At 39.4% G+C, this 20,623-nt stretch overlaps 1 protein-coding gene across 3 annotated transcripts in view; it reads right to left on the bottom strand.

Moving 5' to 3' along the window:
• Positions 1-20,623, bottom strand: part of LOC102795426 (CMP-N-acetylneuraminate-beta-galactosamide-alpha-2,3-sialyltransferase 1-like) — a 105,802-nt gene that overhangs the window by 42,423 nt on the left and 42,756 nt on the right. For 2 of the 3 annotated variants that reach the window (XM_006806052.3, XM_006806053.3), the window contains 2 exons: positions 15,133-15,825; positions 11,755-11,948 (listed from right to left, as the gene is read on the bottom strand). In XM_006806052.3, coding sequence (XP_006806115.1) covers positions 11,755-11,948; positions 15,133-15,423 — 485 coding nt within the window. In that variant the 5' untranslated portion in view covers positions 15,424-15,825. Of the gene's footprint in view, positions 1-11,754; positions 11,949-15,132; positions 15,826-16,003; positions 16,024-20,623 lie in introns of those variants that run through there. The other variant, XM_035914434.2, reaches the window with a different exon arrangement.

Below are 20,623 nucleotides of genomic sequence, written 5' to 3'. Positions count from 1 at the left end.
GAAAAACAAAAGAAAAAAAGATGATCATGACCCGATCAAGTGAATTTCATACAGCAAATCTAAATTTCCTACAGTGCCCCGGTGGCACTCATTTGTAGTGTGACGTAGCCTGAGTAGCAATCAAGTCCGAGACCTCAATTGTTCTTTGCCTCACAATAACACAAAGGTCCGCTGAGCCAAGGACAGCACTGATTGCAAAGTGGATTGGGTACCCATGAAAATAAAGTCTTTAATGGAAATTTTAGGAATAATGAATCTTTGAAGGCACCACTCTCATTGTGCAGTAATAATAACCAGGAGGAGGAGGAATAATGGAAGAACTAGCTTTTAATACTAGATCTTTGTTTGAACTTTAAACTACTGATTACCAACACCAAAGTGCAGCTTATTTATCCTTAGACAGGGTTAAGAGGCATTACATGGAGCTTTCTGGCCATTCATCAGCCCCCAGGAACATATCAATATGTTAATGAGTCTCTCACTGAGAAAGGCAACCCCCCCCCCCCCCCCCCCCCCCCCCCCACACACACACACACCCAACTTCTTTCTTATAAACAAGTATATAAACAAAGAAAAAGATTGAGAGAAGACCGAAGAGAAGCAAAGCGAGAAAGCATGTACATTACTTGTGTTAAAATCCCAGTTTTAAAGCCAATTTCATCCAGAGACTGAGTCACAAATGCCTGCCTATTACATCTGCTGGCTCCAAGATCCATCTTAATGAAGTTATTTGCAAGGGCTTACATTATCATGTCGACTATAAGCTTGACTGATCCTCAATTCAGCAGAGTAAATAAAAATGATGAGACAATCATACATCCCAGACAGACTACTTCTATTTCAAATGAAATATGCTAGTGTACCGAGCATACAGAATACTAAGAGAAAGTAATTGCTGATAGTCTCTGTTCAGACATGCCTCGAGTGATTAGACTTTTTATAAAAATAAATTCCCAGGTTTTGTATGTGTTATAGTGGTTATTCTGGTATAGATTGACTAACATCATGACTTATCCCAATACCACCTCTAGAAATATTGAAAAGATGACTTTACCAGACAAGAAACAGCACAAAAGTTCTTTAAAAAGTGCTGGTTGATTTTGAGAGCCATATGTCACCAGTGAGCGGAGTGCTAACTAATGCTAACAAGCAGTGACTAATTATTGAAAAACGAGCATCACAAACTTCTTGAACAGGCTTCACCACATATTATTGGACATATTATTTGCCAGCTAATTTCAATGTGCTTCAAGGATCAGTGTGTTTCACTCATTCAGCATTCAGAGATGCTATTGTACTTTAGTTGTAAGAAGTGCTAATTTCTGTTGAGCTGATAGGCAACAAAGCATTTTTTCCCCAGAGAACTGCCTCTCACTGGATGTCTTCTGGTTTTTGGAACTTTAGAAGTGGATGTGCATTAAAATCCAAGTCAGCAATTTCTGAAATACTCAGATAATACTCTGGCACCAGCAAGTATGCCAAATTCATTGGCATAAGAGGAAGAAATGTAATTTAAGTCACTTGAATCCCCTTTCACCTTGCATCCTGTCGATGCTCAGTTTGAACATCAGCAGGTTGTTTTGACCCAAATGGCCTAAATCCACTGAGCAGCAGCCACGTGATTGGCTGTCTAGATATCGTGTTAATGAGCAGTTGAACAAAAATTTATGTGTTCCCATATGTGGATAGACCTGCTATTGTAGCCAGTGCCATGTGGCTAGTTTTTGGAACTTGGTTTCTAATTGAATATGATGTATGCTAAACTTTTACCTATTAACTAAATCTATCCAGTTTTTCTCCTGAAAACTGCACAACGGGTTATATGAATTCAAAATGAGGTCATAGAGACAATTTTTACACTTTACCTTTCAACCAAATTTAGCAATAAAGGGATGTCTTTTTAAAGGTCAAAGCTGATGATCTTTAATCCAGAAAATAACTTCCATGGACATCTGATGCTTGGTGACTTTTTGTTTTTGTTATTTTCCTCTCCACTTAGTTGCCATTTTTAACTGTGTCTCTTGTATTTCTATTCAGCTATTCATGAAAGTATTACTTTGTAATTATAGTTCCTCACCTCTATGCTGCCCTTTCCATTACGCTTAATTGAACATGGTTGAAGACATCCAATTAGACATCCAGTTTTGTCTGGTGTTTGCCCCTTATTACTCTCCCTTATCTCTACTACAGTGCAGGACAGATGAAATGTGTCTTCACCTCCAGAAAGTTAGCTGTATTTTTACATTTACTAGATAAAAACATTGACTTTGTGTCTAAAATGTCCTTATCTGCAGATACAAACTGGAATTGAGCATAGTGTAACACTGTAACATTCCCTAAGACAAGCTGAAAACAAAAAAAACATCTTGAATGAAATTTTAATAATTACAGTGACTTACTGGTGCTTCAACAGCATATCTCTTATAAGATTTCATCATTCACAAGCCATAGAGCTCACTATTGTCTGTCAAAGGAAAATGCACAGCACTTTTTATGAGTCAAATCTATTTTTTAATGAAATCTGCTGAGCAAACAAGAGGCTTTAGCAGATACGCCAGTGCCATTCAATATTCATAATAGTCTGTGAAGGAGGCTTTAGAGGATCTGAGTGAACTGAACTGTGGATATTTGGAATCCTTTGTTTTCAGCCTGCTCGTTCTTAGTGGACAGTGCTCCCAGCGAGTGTCAGCTACTGCTTTAGAAATTTGCATATAGACATCAGTCCAATCAGCACATCAGTTTATTTCAGGTTTGTAAAAAGAAAAAGAAAAAGAAAAGAAAAAATGTATGTACCCCTTAGTGGTCCCCTGCCTATTCACTATTATTGTGACCTTTTGGTTCAGCACCACAGCTTCCAACCAAGCATGACTGAAAATGTGACGCTCAGCCTACAGTAAATAAAAAGACAGCAAACATTTTCAAAGCATACGTCTGCAGGAAGCTCTTCTGCTAATAGCAAAGTAATAACTCTTGTCTTGCTGCTGTCCTGTCATCCTATAATTGAATTGGTTGACAGTATCGTGCTGCTGCCATGGAGGGGGCTGCCAGAGAAGATAAGTGCAATAATATGGTTTTATATAGAGGCAACATGTCATAGCAGGTTGGCAAAGCCATGCTGGGTTGAATTAAAAGCCTTGTAAGAATAATGCAAGAAATTTGCTTTTGGATATTTGCTTAATGGTTAATCTGTTGATATGACCATCATGCTGAATAGATTATCTATCTGTTTGCTATCGATTATAACTGAGTGCTTGTCCACAGAATTGGGATAATGTTTGTCCCTGCTCCTCTAAAAGCATCCAATTTTTTTCAGGCTCAAGTTACTATATTTAGTTTTAAAATGGCACTTCAATTTGAAGTAGTAATAGACTTTCCAAAAATCAGCCTGTATTACCAGTGTGCCTTATTTACTCTCTGCTTTTTGTGTGAAATTGATCCATTACAGTGTCCTAAAAAGTGACAACTGCACATTATTCAAAAAAGAATGAAAAGCTAATCTCAAATGCAGGTCTTATCTTAAGAACATTGTATATATATATACAATGTTCTTAAGATAAGAAAATGTGGTATGTTTTTATATATAAAAGACACCACAAAAGCCCCACCCTATGGCTGTGTCCCAATTCGGGGTCTGCACGCTTGAAGTACGCGCACTACGTGTACTACGTACGGTGCGTACTATAAGTACGAGAAGTGCGGAAGTGAGAGGCTTGTGAAATGAGACGGGCTAGCCTGCGTCGCGCTGTTCAGGTTGCCTAGCAACCATGATACTAACCGCGAGAAACGTCTCATACAGCATTGTGTGACATAAATGAAGGAGAAAAAATGTTTTGTTGGTCATTCATTTTTGTTCTGACATCACTTTGATTAGTTGAGTATCTGAGGCTATATATATATATATATATATATATATATATATATATATATATATATATATATACATATATATATACATATATATATACATATATATACATATACATATATATATATATATATATATATATATATATATATATATATATATATATATATATATATATATGTAGAGGCTTTAAAACCAAGTTAACGCTGAAAGTACAAACGTCACTAATGTCACATAACTTTGCCGACATGTGGCCAACAGCAATGTTTTAATATTCTTCGTTATTAAACATTCGCACATAAATAAGTGACATCATATTCAGTACTTACTTTTGACAGTTCACTCTTCGGCCGCTCCCTTCTGCCGTATTTTGCGGCAAAATTATCCACACCCACCGCCGTGCTATGAATTGTGGGATATATGGGACCACGAAGCGTGCACCGGACCACGCTTGATATTTGGGGAAATCGACGGCGCATTTGGAGTATGCATTTGAAGTATGCATTTGAAGTACACTTCGAATTGGGACAGCCGTCATCGCGTGGTGGTGACGTAATCACACCTAAAATGCGTACTTCAAGCGTGCAGACCCTGAATTGGGACACAGCCTATGAGTCTCAAAAAAGAAGCCAATTGCCAAACTCTGCAGTTCCTCTAATGGCCACTTGAGGCTGGCTCCATAAGTGAGACAGGCGCCATATAATTCCATGCTGAAATTCAGCCATGAAATTAATATGTTTGCAGCCTCGTCCTAAAAAGAGTTTTGGTAATTAATGTTACTACATTAGTTAATAAACATTAGTAACTCTGTAACTACTGTTCCCTTTGCTGACAACTGTATCAACTGTATAAATAATATCAGATTAATCAACTAGTTCAGGCCTAGCTAACAAAAATATGTGGCTCCAGTAGTTTAGTGGTTAGCATTTACTTGGCAAGCAAAAGCTGGGTTTAATTCTAGCTTGACACAAGTCTCCCTTAGGATTGTGTCCGGTATACAAACATGTGGAACTACATGCTGTGGTGACCCCTGGTGGCAAGGGTGCAGCTGAAAGTTACTTTTTATCTGAATAATATGGTCTTCTTTTAGGCAAAGCTTGCATCTTGTCAACGAAGTAAGGTAGAACTTGCTCAGTTAGCAACCCACCCTCTTTTCTAGATGTGGTGACACCTGGGTCTAAAAAGCTAACATGGCTAACATTGAGGTTTTAAAGGTGGACTCTAGAAACTATTGGCTGAAACCACAACAGTAATGCTCATCTTTTGGGTATAGCCTATAGTCCCTCCTCATGCTATTCATAAAAACTATATTTGTCTGGCAAAACTCAAATGGACCATCACATCAGATGGAAAATGGACATAGTGGGCCTAACCTTGTAGCTAGGGTAGGCTCCAGCCTGACCATCCCCTTAACTCTGATCAGGAAAAGCAGAAGAGAATAGACAGATGGATGTATGCGTTAAGTGTGGCTTATCAATTACTATGTTTTAGAAGAACATAAACTATTTCTATCTATTGTTATTTTTATATCCTTATATCCATTAAAGTAAGTTGAAATATTTATCTAGAGTTCATGCACTTTCGATGGCACTGACTGTAATTAAGCACAGACATACCAGGCCACACTTATTTGCTCTTTATTCCAAATTATTCTCCCTTCTCTTCCCTATTTGTGAACTATAAAACAGATGAAATGTAATTCCAAGTCTTTGTCTAAAATGTACTTCTTATCTGAATTCCCACACCAACAGGAAGTGGACTTTTGTGGACTTGTGCATTTCAGAAAGATAAGACAACCCCACCCGAACAAAAAAACGGAGGTTTTAGTGATCATGTGCATCGGCTTATGAATTATACCGCCTTAGAAGAACAAAAACTGTCTGTGAAAGGAAGATGCAAAGGCTGCTTTTATGACTCAAATCTATTTTCCACTTCAATCTGCTGAACAAACAAGAGGCTCTAGCAGACAGGCCAGTGCTGTTCAATATTCATAATAATCCATAAAGGAGGCTTTAGAGGGTCTGGGTGAAATGCATTGTTTTATTGTTTTTTTGGGGGGTTTTTTACCCCCTGCTTACTCTCAGTGGATGATGTTCACTAATCAATTCTGATATGATATAAACATTTAGTAGGTATGGTATTTAATAAAACTATTTCATAATCTGTAGTGCAGACATTATTGTTCAGAAAAAAAAATCTTTGAATACTGATGAAGTTTTATCTCTTGTAGTTGCAGAGGATAATTCCGATGCAGACAGTAACAGCCTTCAGAGTTGTTAAATACTATTCGGAGAACTCCCTCTAGATAATACAAATCCCCTCTCGAGGAATATGCATTTCCCACCCCTGCAGCCTTTAGCTTATTCTGAGTCAGAGCTCAACAAGTCTCATTCAAATCCAAACTGCAAATTGATAAAACAGAATCAGGACATAGCAAAGGCTTCAGTTTGGCATCAATGTTATGGTATTTGTTTAATTGTTTTATGTTTTGTGCCAATTGAAAAGTTGAAAACACATTTGAAGCAAGGTTTTGTCTTTAAGTGGTCATCCTCATCTTCTTCAAGTCATCTTTTAAATTTTGGTGTTAATCTGCTTTAGAAAAACAAGCTGTACTACACTTCAGTCTTCAGATATAATAACTATCAATTTGATTTTTCTCCTAAATTGTTTAAGAATGCAATCAGTGACTTCTCTACCCTGGAGAAACAGCATCAACAAAGTCTGAGCGAGCATGTTTTTTAACCCTTTCATGTACATTCATATCATTTATACCTCAGAGAGCAAACTCTGTTGTTTTTCATCTATTCAAATTCCTTCTCTGCTGTGCTGTAATTGATGTGCGAGAACACAGAGAGCAACAGACTCCTGTTTCTCATCACCGCAAGGCACGGGAGAAACATTATAATATTCAAACTGCATGGTTTTTATCTCCTGCATTGTTGAGGCAATTTACTCAAATGGTTATCTAACCCAGAATGAGGATGTGGGACAGTCAAATCTCTAGCCCCACCTTTCTTTCTGGAAAGCTTCACAGCAGAGCATAAATGTGTGAGTGAGACAGGACTGATGAGCGCAGTCGGCAAATCAAATACAGAGAGAGAGAGATATGAGTCATGAGAGAAATCAGTGAAATAAAAACTAAGTGCATCTACTCTTTTAAAACAAGATCACAAAGACACATACTTTATGTGTGCCAAATACTGCAGTTCCCCTAACGACCACTTGAGCCTCTGTGGCTCCAAACCTCATAGATGTTAAAATGAATTTCCAACTTAACAGTATTAAAATCTGTGTTTACAACTTGACAAAGAACAAAATCAAAACACAAAAACAAACTTGTTTCTATGCTTTACTCCTTTATATGTATGTTATATGTATGTTGGGTGTTTTGGGGTGTTTGGTCCATTTAATAGACAATAGCATTTAGCAGGTTAGCAAGTATCAGTGTCTGTGTAATGGACCCATACAATTTTTTGTTGCATTTAGTAACTAAACGTTCATCTAAATGCAGCCACTTTTGTCATGGCGACTATGTCCGTCTTTTATCTACAGTCTGTTGTTTATTTCCCCTTTGTCATCTCTTACCTTACCCCCAGTTATGATGTCCTTTTTAAATAATAATAGTAATAAAAAACGTATTTTACTTGTCTCTTAGTATTGTTTATCGGATATCTCTGCCTATAAATTTGATCCATAGAGTTTATGAATGCAGCTTTATAAAAAGCTTGCTAGCGTTAGCTCATAACTTAGTTCTACATCCTTTGATCAGATATGGTCACTCTAAAAACTCCAAAAAGCAGAAAAAATACTCAAAATCCTAACACTGAGACTTCAAAAAGCAGAGTCCATAAGTCAATGGGTGATTTCACTGTGGTTATATCCATCTTTTATATACAGTCTATGGCAATAATAAGATAGATAGAGAGATAATAGGGCTGGGCGATACGACCCAAAATTCATATCTCGATATTTTTTAGTTGGATGGCGATATACAATATATATCTCAATATATTTTTTTAAGCCATAATGTAAGAACAAAAAGAGAGTTCTTAGTCAAAGCTGTGTCCCAGATGTCACACAGGCACTTTTATTAACATACAGCGTAGATGTACATGAAGAAATTACTCAAAAATAATATTATTAAATAATAATGCTCCATAAATAAAAGAAAACAATGTTGTTTTTGTGCATAACAAAAAGCTCACAATTGTGCAGTCAAAATGTAAACTAAAAGACACTGAGCATAATAACAAAGACAGATTTCACAGCTGCTCTGTTCCCAAGTTCTACTGTGTGGCTGACAGCCTGGAGTTTGAAATCTGCTTCGTAACTGTGTCTCTTAACAGGTGCCATTTACACACACAATACGGGAATATTACGTTGAAGCACAGTACGTATCACTCCGCGAGGCTCCAGACTACGGTAGCTGTAATGCTCCGACAATCCATCAAGCGGTGCTGCTCCGTAGCTTAGCAAAGTCGAACGAAAACATTTATTGACAGATTGCTGAGCGCTGTGTACCACATAAAATCGGTTTGCGGTCAGTAAGCACAACCAGAATTTATACATAAGGCGCGCTGTCGTTTTTTGAGAAAATGAAAGGATTTTAGGCCATGCATGTCGTTAACGCGGTTAGCTTGCTAACACGTTGACGCCGTCTAGCCCCACGCACGGGGCGATCCGCGGTTACTCGTTAATGGAGATTTGCTGTGTCCATCTTGTCGTTACCTGCAGGTGAAGCGATGGGGGAGGGGGAGTTGTGTTCAGTGTTGCCAACTTAGCGACTTTGTCGCTATATTTAGCGAGTTTTCAGACCCCCTAGCGACTTTTTTTCTAAAAAAAGTCGCTAAAAAAAGACGTGAAAGACATTACAAAAAACAATAATTGCTAAAAGAAATTTAATTTGTAGTTCTAAATAAATTCTAAATGCATTTAGGACGTTTTTTGCTCACTTTATGTCTCGACCACGATGTTATTTCTCTCTCCAGCAGCGTAGGTTACAATTACATTAGCATGACCAATTATGCAAATTAGGTGATGACGTCATTTAGCGACTTCTAGCGACTTTTAGGACAACCAATAGCGATTTTCCTTACTGAGGAGTTGGCAACACTGGTTGTGTTCAGTGAAGGAGAGGCGAGGCCCAGTAACGTTGCATAGAGACAAAAGAGAGGCAAACTTGTGGCTCCACAAGTATAATTATAACGTAACATAGACTATATCGATATAAACAATATTGTCACATCTTATATCTCGTATGAAAATATATCGATATTTTTTAAAAACTCGATATATCGCCCAGTCTTAAGCGATAGATCATTATTAACCCCTCGGGTAGGTTCCTCTGGGAAATTAGGTTTCCAGTAGCAGAGCACCGACAGAAATTCGCATAGTAAAAGTTTTCTTAAGCTGAAAATTTTGACAGTTAACTGCAGTACTTTTGTATCTTCTGTGGCGGTAAATACTGGTTGGACTGAACAAGCAAGAGCTGCTTTTGTTAAAACAGCAAACCCCTCAGTTCATTTTTAAATCCAGGGAAAGAAAAGACATCTGACGAGGCAATAACAGTAAGACAAGGATGCCTCCAGGTTAATCAATTATGAAATGAAAGAACAAAGACAAAATTAAAAATGATAAAACATCTGGCACATTTAACCAGGTTCCTGGGCCGACTTTGATTTGTTGTACCAGCAAAGTAAAAATTCTTTTAGGGGCATAACCAGGAATGATGACCTAAATATTAGAAATCTTTCACTGCCTTAATATTCTACCTCTATATCTATAGATCTATCTCTAAATATAGAGATGAGTTTAAAGAATGTCAGATTCCAAGAATACACACTGAGAACAAGACCTCATAGAGTCAATGGTGCACTCAGCCCTGAGCAGACTTCTTTCAGTATTATCTCTAAATTAAATGGGAAGCATATTTTGGCTACAGTGTTTTCTAATCATTTTACTGCACGACTATCTGCTCTATTTGAGTTTGTCGTAGCAGTAATTAGGTGGAGAGAATATATTCATACGATATAGGGGAAAAAGTATGGTTAATATTTTAATATTATTTTGAACTTATGAAATATCTAAGAAGTAGAGTTTATTATTGTATTTGGAAGGATTGAAACATACATGTTGCTTCAGTGTTGGGATGTAGGCATGCCTGATGTTCTTTATGGTAGTCATAACAACAACCAGCCACTTGAAGTAGCTAAGCTTCAGTTAGCAATCATCATTACTGATGCCAGCTGCCAGCCAACTTTCTTCTTCTACAACTAATAGACTGGTTATAAATGATGGATGAAACTACAGTGTGGGCTTCAAAGCAGAAGCCTTCTTGTTAGAGTGCAAAAACCCTGTCTGATATATTGACCTTGATATTTAGCTACTTGCTGATCTACTGGTGTCTGCATTTATAACAAGCGATAAATGGGATTTTAAAAAGTAAAAAAGAAAAGGGAGAAACAGCCTTCAACCATGTAATCCGGGCTGATATTACACATTTTGTCCACCAGGGGCACTCTGCAACTTGGCGTCACACATGTCTGGAAACGCACAAACAAGGAACTGATCCTAGCAGAGTCAGGGAGGACGTAAACAAGTACTCCACAACTTCTTGTGACAATGAAATACATTTATTCTGCACCCCCATATTTCTATTATTAACTAAAAAAAACAATAAAAATACAAATAATTTCACATAAAAATATTTAGAGTGTCTGTTTATGTTTTTGATCAGCTGAAAGATTTTTAAAGCACCAAATATCTGTATCATTTTATATATAAGACAACACATTTTATCGTTCTAAAATATAAGTGGTAATCTCAGTAAAATAATAAACCTAAATAAATCCAAAAAAAATGTAAGCAAGTTATTCATTTTTCTAATTTACACTAGTCTGTAGTTATTAAGCTACTGCATCTACTGTGGCTGTTTAAAGCTGTGCTCATCTTTACTTTCCCTGCACTGCCTGTAAGCACACCTCCTCACACACCACATATATATGGAGTGGTGCTGACAAAAGACAGATGGAGCAAAATAATATTAATCTAGTCAATATTAATCAAATGTTCTCTAACCATGAGTGCAATAAAAGCAAATATTGCCTTGAACATAATGAAAGGGAGTGAAAGAGAGAGATAGAAGCGTCATCATCTGAGCTCTTCAGTTAAGTCGGAATACTTAACCACAGTTTGCAAATAAATCAAAAACTACCGCAAAAATAAGAAGAAAAGCTTTCGGTATCGCGGGTTTGAAAAACCTCCAAGATACTGAACCTTCAACATTACCTTCCTGCGTGGTATGTTAGCTCTCTTACTCCAAGCGAAAGCATGGCACACTTAAAGGCAGAGCAAGAAAGAACTGTATCAGTCGCACATATCGACCTGTCCCAGATACCCAGTGTTTTTAGTCAGGAGTGGAGCTGTACCAGTAGGCAGTAGGCCATATTATTAGTCAGATAATTCCAGGGTAGAGACATCCAGCTCAGTTCAACCATGGTGGGCTGTGATGCTGGGCCTCCACAGAGGGTAAATCTGCTATTGTACCAGGCTGTAATTATACTTTTTAATGTTGTTTGGTTGGGAATTTTACATGGAAGTCTTACTGCATTGTTTTTGGAATCATCCTCATGTGCCCATTAGGGGAACTGCAATTTTTGACATTCGTGTGGCAGTTTTCAGCTCAGAGGTTGCCGCTTGCTTTTCTTTCTTCTTGTTTTTTTGTAATTCTGATGTCTAACGACAGGCTGCACCAGTAGCTACCTTGCCCTCGTGTGATGCTTTCATAACATGAACTGACTCATGAAGCTTGAAAAGTTAAATTTTCACAGTGCAGAGTAAATAGAGGTGAGAGCTTCAAAATCAAACCTCTGATTGACGTGTTTACTGACCTTATGATGAAATCACTAGAGTCGATGAGGCCACCGTAATGGGACCCCTTCAGGTTCCCGGAGTTCCCCACGACGGCGCAAGTCCTGCAGCGCTCGGGACCGGCGTCCATGTAAAGCACCTCATCGGGGATGACTTGGAACAGCTCCTCCACCACTTCGTTGAAGTTGGCTGGCTGCCTCTCTGACTGCAACCACTGGTGACAGAGCACATGCAGGCCTCAGAGACAGACACTCAGCTCCAGGGCCACTTTAAGTAGAAGTGATTGAACAAGGGCAGTGGAGCTCAAGACACCGAGCACATTTCTGAAAGAACCTGAGGGGCGGCTTAGCTCCGTCTGCGGGGGCTCTTTTGGCCCTGCTTTCTTCTGGCAGCTTTGAACTCGGAGAGACAGCAAATAAGCGCAGGAATGTGCGTGTGCTGTCTGCTGAATGGATACAGGACATTCTACATCATTCTCAATTTTAAAGCATGGCTTTGGATACATGTGGTTCAAAAATTTTCCTTCAGCCTTTTTTATCATATTTAAACAACTGGGCAATAAGGTTTTAGGTAGACAGCAGGCAAGTTTAGAATATGCAGCAATTGATGCAGGAATTACATTTAGCTGTGTAACATCTAAACTGTGACAGCTCCTTGGAGAAAAGCGCTCAGATGCACCTTATGGTCATGCCCTTGCCTTGGAGCAGAGCAGGCCACACCATCTGGCCGGGCAACCGTTGATATGTGATGCTTGCCTCATCAAGCTTCCTGTGAGAAGCACTTTCTGGAATGAATAGTGACAGGAGGCAACCTTGCAGTAATTTGCCTATTCCTGCCTCTAATTGGACATGGTGTGAGGTGAATGTGGGAATACTGGATGCCTTCCACACAAAGGTAGGATAATTTCTGTGAATAGCTCTTTCTGATTTAGAGAGCTGCAGTTTAATGATGACATATAGAGAAAGTAAACTATATATTGGGCTGGTACATAAGTACTTATGTAGATGGGGCAAGGGATCCATAAAACACTAAGCGCTATGGTATCCAGCGACCGTGGCTTCCTTTTTATGTTTACTGCGTTTTATGTTCCCCACACGCGACAGGCCAAATGTAGGGGGCGTGACATCCATTAAGATTTTTTCCAGTGGAGAGAAAATGGAGGTTGATATGGGGGAAATCTCAGTAAATAACAGTAAAAAAAACCCAACTGGGTTTCCTGTCACTCTGCATCCAAGGGCTTCTACTCTCAGGGGGCCATTTAGTCAGTGATGCCCAGCAATCACACAGGTGACAAAATCCATCTTGGAAGAGGCAGAGATAACAATTCCTCTGCTGACTGCCATGTCAAGTCATGGTGCTCATGTCAAAACAAATACATTATGTTTAGTCTGACACTAGACAGTTGCCAGATGGAGACTTCAGTGACTTGAAAAGACTGGGATGCACTGAGTTTTCATTGTTACAGTAAGAGAAAGATTAAACAGGGATTTTTATGCTTTGCCTCATTTCCTCTCATGCATATATGTTACAGCGCTGGATGCTCATCTTAAGTGTGGCCAAGATTTCTAATGATGCGAGGTTGAGGTTGATTTTTTCAATTCTTATCTCCATATGATGTCAGTAGAAAAGGATTTACAAAAAATAGTAAAAATTTTTTGCTGTTTTTGCTGTTTAGAGTAGGGCAGCCCATTCAGAGGAAAGTTGTCACTAAGCATTAGCCAAACATTTTCTGAAAGAAATGAGGTCCCGCACCTCACTTTTTGTCACTTGCAGTGATGAAAATGGTCCGATTATCATTTTGGTGAAATATTAGTCAAGTTAGTAAACTTCAAATGTTTTTGTGATTTGGGAACAGAGCCATGCTCGATGGTTGCATTCCTTATGGTTTGTTATTACAAGGAAACAGACATACAGTGTTACCAATGTTTTTGTTAACTTTCTAGCAACAAAGTCACTAAAGTAAAGCTTTTTGAAAGCTCTTGTAAACGTTTACTGCTAAACTAGTTTTATGACTGTTTAATTGCCTACAGCAGGGGTGTTAAACATCCTGCTGTATCCCGGTGGCCAGAAACGGCCCGGTTTGAGCTCAAATCTGACCCACTGGATGGTTTTGGAAAATGTGAAATATTTTTTAATATGTTTTACAACTTTTACTGATAATTAAGTTATAACCTTTAATACCACACCAAAGTATTTACGTTACCGATAAACAATTTTGCTATTTTTTTAACTACTGACTATAAAAATTGTTTTTTTTAAATGGGTATGGCTAAAAAAAGAAAACAAAGGGACTTTCTGTGAATTAGCAGAAACTGTTTCATATTTACCGGACAGTGAGAGCAATGAGCTACCAGAACTTTTCTTTATCATGTAGAAAAACTGACATGTACTGTTAAAAAATTGTACTTCTTTTCCTTATAATAAGATATCTACATGTATATTTAACCTTCTTTACACTGACTTCACTGGTCCCGATGTCCTGCCAAGGTAGGTATCCCCGACAAAATTTGATTCCCCTGCGTCGGGAGCATGCGTTGGGCTCTCCAAATCACAAACAAACAGGATCTCACATTCTTGATTTTTAATTCTCAAACACTTCTTATAATGACTTATTACTCCTGAACCTTTGGAGGTTTTAGCTCTTTAAACAGTAAAGTTACAGGGGGATACAAATAGTTATCAAGCAAAATGTCCTTGGTTTGTTGAAATAATCCCATTGAATACCACGTGAGAACAATAAATGTATGATTTTCTGTTGTAACGCTCAACAATGCAATGCAACAACACTCATTTTTCACTTTTTTACAAAACTGAAACATCACTACATTCACGTCTACTTGACTGTAATGGAGGCGGAGTAAACTGGATCCACTTTCCCTGCTTAGCGAATGCTCCCGACGCAGGGGAAACAAATTTTGTCGGGGACACCATCCTCGGTACAACATCGGCTCACTTAAGTGGCTAATACTAAGGCCTACAATGTAACAGGAGTTTGACAACCCTGGCCTAAAGTGTGATGGAGACAGATTCCAGTGAGTGAACAGTTAAAGCATCTTTTACACTTTCAAGTCATGTATGGAAAATGTCTCTCGTTATCTACAGATTTTCTGGGAGAGAATTTCCATATTCTCCATCTCGCTTGTTAAATATGAACAAATTGTGCGTGGGAGTTTGCTTCACAACTTGATCCTGGTAAGGACTTTTGGATTTGAAACAATCAATGTGGCAAAAACAAATGTGTCGTGGAAGCATTACAGCAGTGTGTGAACTCTGTTCTTTATTCATCTTTCCTTTTCAGCACCTCGACTTCTCTCGAATGCTGAATGTGCTTTTTTATTACCAGTCTTGTGTAGAAACAGCATTGCAAATTCCCCCCACACACATCCCCTGAATCTTACCTGCCACCACTTAAAGGTTTCATCCGAGAGGGCACTGTTCTCTCTGGTCATCAGAGGGTGGATGGACTGATTAAAGCGTTCGGCGAACCACGGGTCATCCTCCAGCTCTGCTATGCACTGACGACAGGCACACAGCCCTTTGGAGAAGAAGTTGTCCGAAAGGCGAAATGCGTACTTAAAGAAGTAGAGTGAAGGGTCCCGGAAGGTATAGCTGAACAGGAAAGTTGTAAATGTAATCACACAAAAAAGGAGAGCAAAAGTCCTGATTTTCCTGACTTTGAGCAGAGGCATGTTGTCAATAGTCAAAATCCGCTTGTGGGAAACTCTGAGAGTGCAACAGAGAAAAGCAGCATCACGATAAATCTAGAGTCCAAAAGGTGTGAGAAAAAAGCAAGCCCATTGACCACATGGTACAGGTGACTCAGATGTGTCAAAACACGGTGTCAAAATGACTTACACTGGTGCGGTTATTTTTCAGACAACTCAGGGTTTCAGTCAAAAACGTCCTTAATTAAATCCATCAATGTGACTTCTTTGCAGATTCCTTTCAAATCAAAGGAAGATAAATCTGCTGTGTGGTTCTTCCAGCCTGGTGGTCCCAGGTTTATGAGTGTAAATCCGATTTACTGACTGCTCCGATGTTGACTCTTTGAGGTCAGTGACTGTTGTGTCATCCATTGTTTAATAATCCACCTAGAAGGCAAATAAAATGACATTGTGTAACATAACTTCTTGAATTCCCCCAGCTCACTGACAAACCACTTAAGCGTAGGGTTAGATTGCATTTTATGCTAAGAAAGCCTAGAATCAGAGATTACAACATGTTACCCTTAAAATCAAGTTTTTTTCCACCATTCTGGCCTTAGAGTACCTGTATCATAGGATATCCATTTGTGTGTCAAATAGGAGAATTCCATACATAGGTTTACAGGCAAACCTAATCCTAATCAGCTGCGGTCTCGAGGCTGGAGCCGAACAAAAACACCCTGATAACGACTGTGTTTAGACTGTTCTTCCCATTCCATGCAAGGCCACCTGGGTTGGCTGGAAGACCGTTTACTTAGCCTAGCAGGGCGAAGGACACTGTCTCTGCCGAACTCTGGACACGCACACACATACATATACACTGATATGCACACACTCATCCCCCCTCCCTTTCCAAACGCCTTCGGCGCTTATTCCCTTCTGATGCTGACGGTGGATCAAGGAGACCAGCGCACAGGCTGCAGGCCCGGATATACTGTCTAAATCGGCTGTCTCTCACCCTTTACCCACCCCTGTTGCTTGTCATGTGTTTCTTTGGTGCATTAAGAGTTTTTTTCATGTGCTATGTGCAGAGGTGTTTTTTTCTGTTCTCAAACTGATCTCCCTGTTGGAGCTCAGTCTGGGGGGAGTTATTTTTTTCTCCTTATCTTTCCTCATGTGGTGCATTTTTCCATTGTTATACCTCTCTGACCTGTCTTCCCCATGTGATGTTTTGTGTAATGTATGTATGGTCAGAGGGTAAGATGGCGCCGCCATTGCGTGCAATAGGTCGGCAGCCTTATGAAATTTTCCCTTGTAGGACTAATAAAGGTATATCAAATCAAATCAAATCAAACACATTGCCAGAAAGCTGGTGGCTCAGTACACATCAAAACACACATTCTTCAAAGCTGCCTTCTTGTAATTTCACAGCACTAACAGTTCCAAGAGGAGACAATTTGCAAGACTGTGAAAAATGTTTTCTTTATTTTTCTGTTGTTGCCAAATTACACAGGATGCATCAAAGTCTCTTAGCTCTTAAAAAAGACCATCATCAAAAACCATAAATGTCTTCAGCAAAATCATATCAGCTTTTCTGGAATTAAACAGGAAACAACCGTAATCCCCTTTTTCATCCCCCCACCCCCCTGTGGCATACATAAAAAGACAGACTGAACATAGAAATCATTGACTAACTGGAGAATAACTACTTTTTGGCTGTAAAACTCCAGTACGAACAGTCACGCTGCTGTTTTCATCCTTGTTTCTTTGCAGACATTAGTATTGCAGTTTTGCACTTGCCATCAGCATGATTAATTAGGAATATCAACAATGAACTAGCTAGCTACCTAGCAACCTGGCCGGTTGGCCAGTCAGCTGGTAAAACATGAGAAACACGAGACAGGCACACCTGGAGTCTGCTAGTTTGCATCGGGGAAACATTTAGATAAAAAACAACTACCCTGCTACATCCAAAGGTGGGTTACCGACAGCAAGACCTGCTTGTCGGTACTACCATGCACTACCGGATACTACCATGCAAGTGGCAACATCAAGGGTTAAAAAACGGAAGGAAATACAGAAGTGCCAAAAACTTCACCTGGCTACTTGAGGCTAGATCCAAAAGCGAGTTACTTCCTATAGTCTGTTATATTAAAATGCTGAACATCAAGCCATTTAAAAGCATGTTTAAAACGTGGTACGAATAATGGTTTGGGCCCTTTGTAGATGGGTTATTGTCCCTCAATCATATTCGATGTGGGCAATACTTCTTTTACAAACATGCATGGATTGCTCGCTATGTGTCAAGTCACTTTTGGTGATTGAAATTCTAGCATTTTTTTGTAGTCTCTGACTCTACACTAATTAGCTGATATATGCATCTTTGAATTGCAGCTGTATAATTTATAGGCACAGTTTGCTAACCAAGCATGACAGCATTAGCTTAAAACGTACCACTGCATCCTGTCACCCAAACATGGTAACAGCTGGCTCCAACAACAGTTAAACAAAATAAATAACTTGGCAGCAGGATTAAAAATAATTCTTAGACTTCAAAATGCACAACCCAAAATCAGGGGCTACTGCCATCATTTATATACAGTCTTTGAGACCAGAGAATAGCTAGTTAGTTGGGATAAGCTGACAGATACCACGTGATATTTACTCGTCTCAACAATCCCATTTTGATGGGAAAAAGGCATCAAGGTACAGATGCATGGGGACAAGTGTTTGGTTGGCCCTAGCTAATTGGATTTGGTGTTAAATCTTTTTTTTCTTTTATAATTAGACACATTCACATTCATTCATCTAGGCAAAATAAGAATATTCCCTTCGGAGGGTAGATTTATGGTGAAACTTCACTTTTAAGGAGACAGCAGATCAGCACATCATTACATCATTGTTACAACATTAGTGGTTATTTGCCTCTCCAGCCAGTTTGGCCTCTTCCTTTAGCTCTAAACACATTTTAAGGTCATGAGTCCACTGTGATTGTTGCAGCAGCTAACGTCTGGATTAACTTGCTTATTTTCCTGAAAAGCCATAACACTTTTGGAAGAAGATAAAAATTGAGATATTTGAGCAACAGGTTTGGTGAAAACCAAATGCAACACATCATACCAACTTTCGAGCACGGTGGTAGAGGCGTAATGATTTGGGCCTGTTTTGGAGCCACAGGAAGTGGGCAACTTGCTGTCATGGAGTTGACCAAGAACACCTCAGAATATCAAAGTATTCTAGAGTCAAATGTGAGGTTATCTGTCTGGCAGCTAAAGCTTGGCCAAAATTGCCTCATGCAATAAGACAATGATCCCAAGCACAGGAGCAAACAGAATGGCTGAAAACAGAATCCAGGAGTTAATCCAAGCATACCTGATCAGGACCATTAGAAAGCCCTACATAACAAACATCTCAAAGAACTGAAGTAACGCAAAAAAGAGTGGGACAAAATTCCACAACAATTTGAAAGACTAATAAAGTCATGCAGAAAATGATTAACTTAGTACTGCTGAAGGTTGTTTTACAAACTACTAAATCATAGAGTGTATTTGGTTTTTTACAGGACTGCTTAGAATCCCGTGAAATGTTCTGTTTTGCATGGCTGTATAATGTATGGTTTCAAAACAAGAGGTTGAACAGAATAAAAATCTGAAAGTCTTTTTTTTTTCCAGAAGGATCAGAGGGGCTTCCCACTGTCCACAGGCCTCTAGGCCAGGGGTCTCGAACTCCAGGCCTCAAGTGCTGGTGTCCTGCAGGTTTTAGATGTGTCCTTGTCCTCCAACACAGCTGATTCAAATGGCTAAATTACCTCCCCAACATGGCTTGAAGTTCTCCAGAGGCCAGTTTTAGATAACCACAGGATGATATCTAAAACCTGCAGGACACCGGCACTCAAGGCCTGGAGTTGCCTACCCCTGCTTTGGGCCAATACCCAGAATACACACTGGATAATCCACAAATCCCAGCAAAATCAAGACCAAAAAACCCCGAAAAAGCAAACAGAAAGAAGAATTTGACCACGGTAATTATTATGTGATATAATATGACAAGCCCTGTGTTAAAATTCAAATACATTTACAGCATGACATGTAGTGTCAGTGAAAGCATACTCAAACTGCTCCATGAGGGGTGTCTGCTAAAAATAGTTGGGAAGCAATAGTAAAAACCACGTTCAACCTACTACGGAGCCTATAGAGTTATTCAGAAACACACTGCTGATAAAATTCCCAGAATATCATTAAGTATTTTTTGGAGCATGGCTTTTCTTGACGCACAAAGCAGGCAGACCTCCTGGGGTTTCATTTCCAACATGAAAAGGCCACCTCTGCCTTTATCCAGGGCCCGGGCTTCATTGTGATGTGCAGTGGTGTTTAGGATTCCACAAATACCTCTATATTTAGGTAACAGCAGATTTACACTGGAGATAAAATGCATTCATTGCAATGCAGGTCGAAAAAGACATCAGAAAAATGAACCCTAGAAAACATGCAACCTACCCTTTGCTCTTAACAATTTCAGAGCGAGCCTGCCATATAGAAGATCTGTGGGAAACTCCATTACAACGAGAGAAAGGCTGCAGGTCTTTCCTGATTAGAAATTGATCAGGTCATTCAAATTCCACCCTGGAGGGAAGCAAAGAGGATTGGGTTTAAGACTGCCTGAAAAAGACTACACAGCGACACAGCTTGCCTGTTGATTTCATTCTTGCTATCGGAGCAGGAAAACAAACTGTACAGGCATTTATCTGCTGCACTGACACAGACCAATGCACAGGCAGGCTTAGAAGTGATCCTGTCTGCTGTTTGAGAGTCAGTAACTCACGGCGCAGCACACATTTGCATAGAGCCCAAGGTTGGTTATTGTCAAAGGCAGCGAGTTTGACAAGGATACCTGGGGACACGTCTAATGGACATATCAATGAAGACGCCTACTTCTATAAAACAAGCTGTTGACTCCACTCAGTTTGAAGCTCTTTGGCATTAAGGGTGCAGGTAGATGGGAGAGTGAGCAGAATTTATTCTCAAACAGGTGGCGCCTCCCCGCTTTTGACAACACACAGACTGTCATCTCGCTCCTCTGACCTTGTCCGACTGAAGGCTGGCAACCCTGCGTTGATCAAAGATTGCCAAGCTGAGACAGCAAAGCGTCTGTTCACACTTCACAGACTCCAGGGGGGTTTAGGGAGAGAGAGGGAGGGAGAACGAGATGGGGTGGCAAACAGTAAAGAGGGGGAAAAAAAGTGCAC

This window comes from Neolamprologus brichardi, chromosome 22, assembly GCF_056152115.1.
Source record: "Neolamprologus brichardi isolate AB-2024 chromosome 22, ASM5615211v1, whole genome shotgun sequence".
Classification (NCBI taxonomy): domain Eukaryota; kingdom Metazoa; phylum Chordata; class Actinopteri; order Cichliformes; family Cichlidae; genus Neolamprologus; species Neolamprologus brichardi.
The sequence above is the reverse complement of the archived record's forward strand: the minus strand, read 5'-3'. Positions and strand labels throughout refer to the sequence as shown.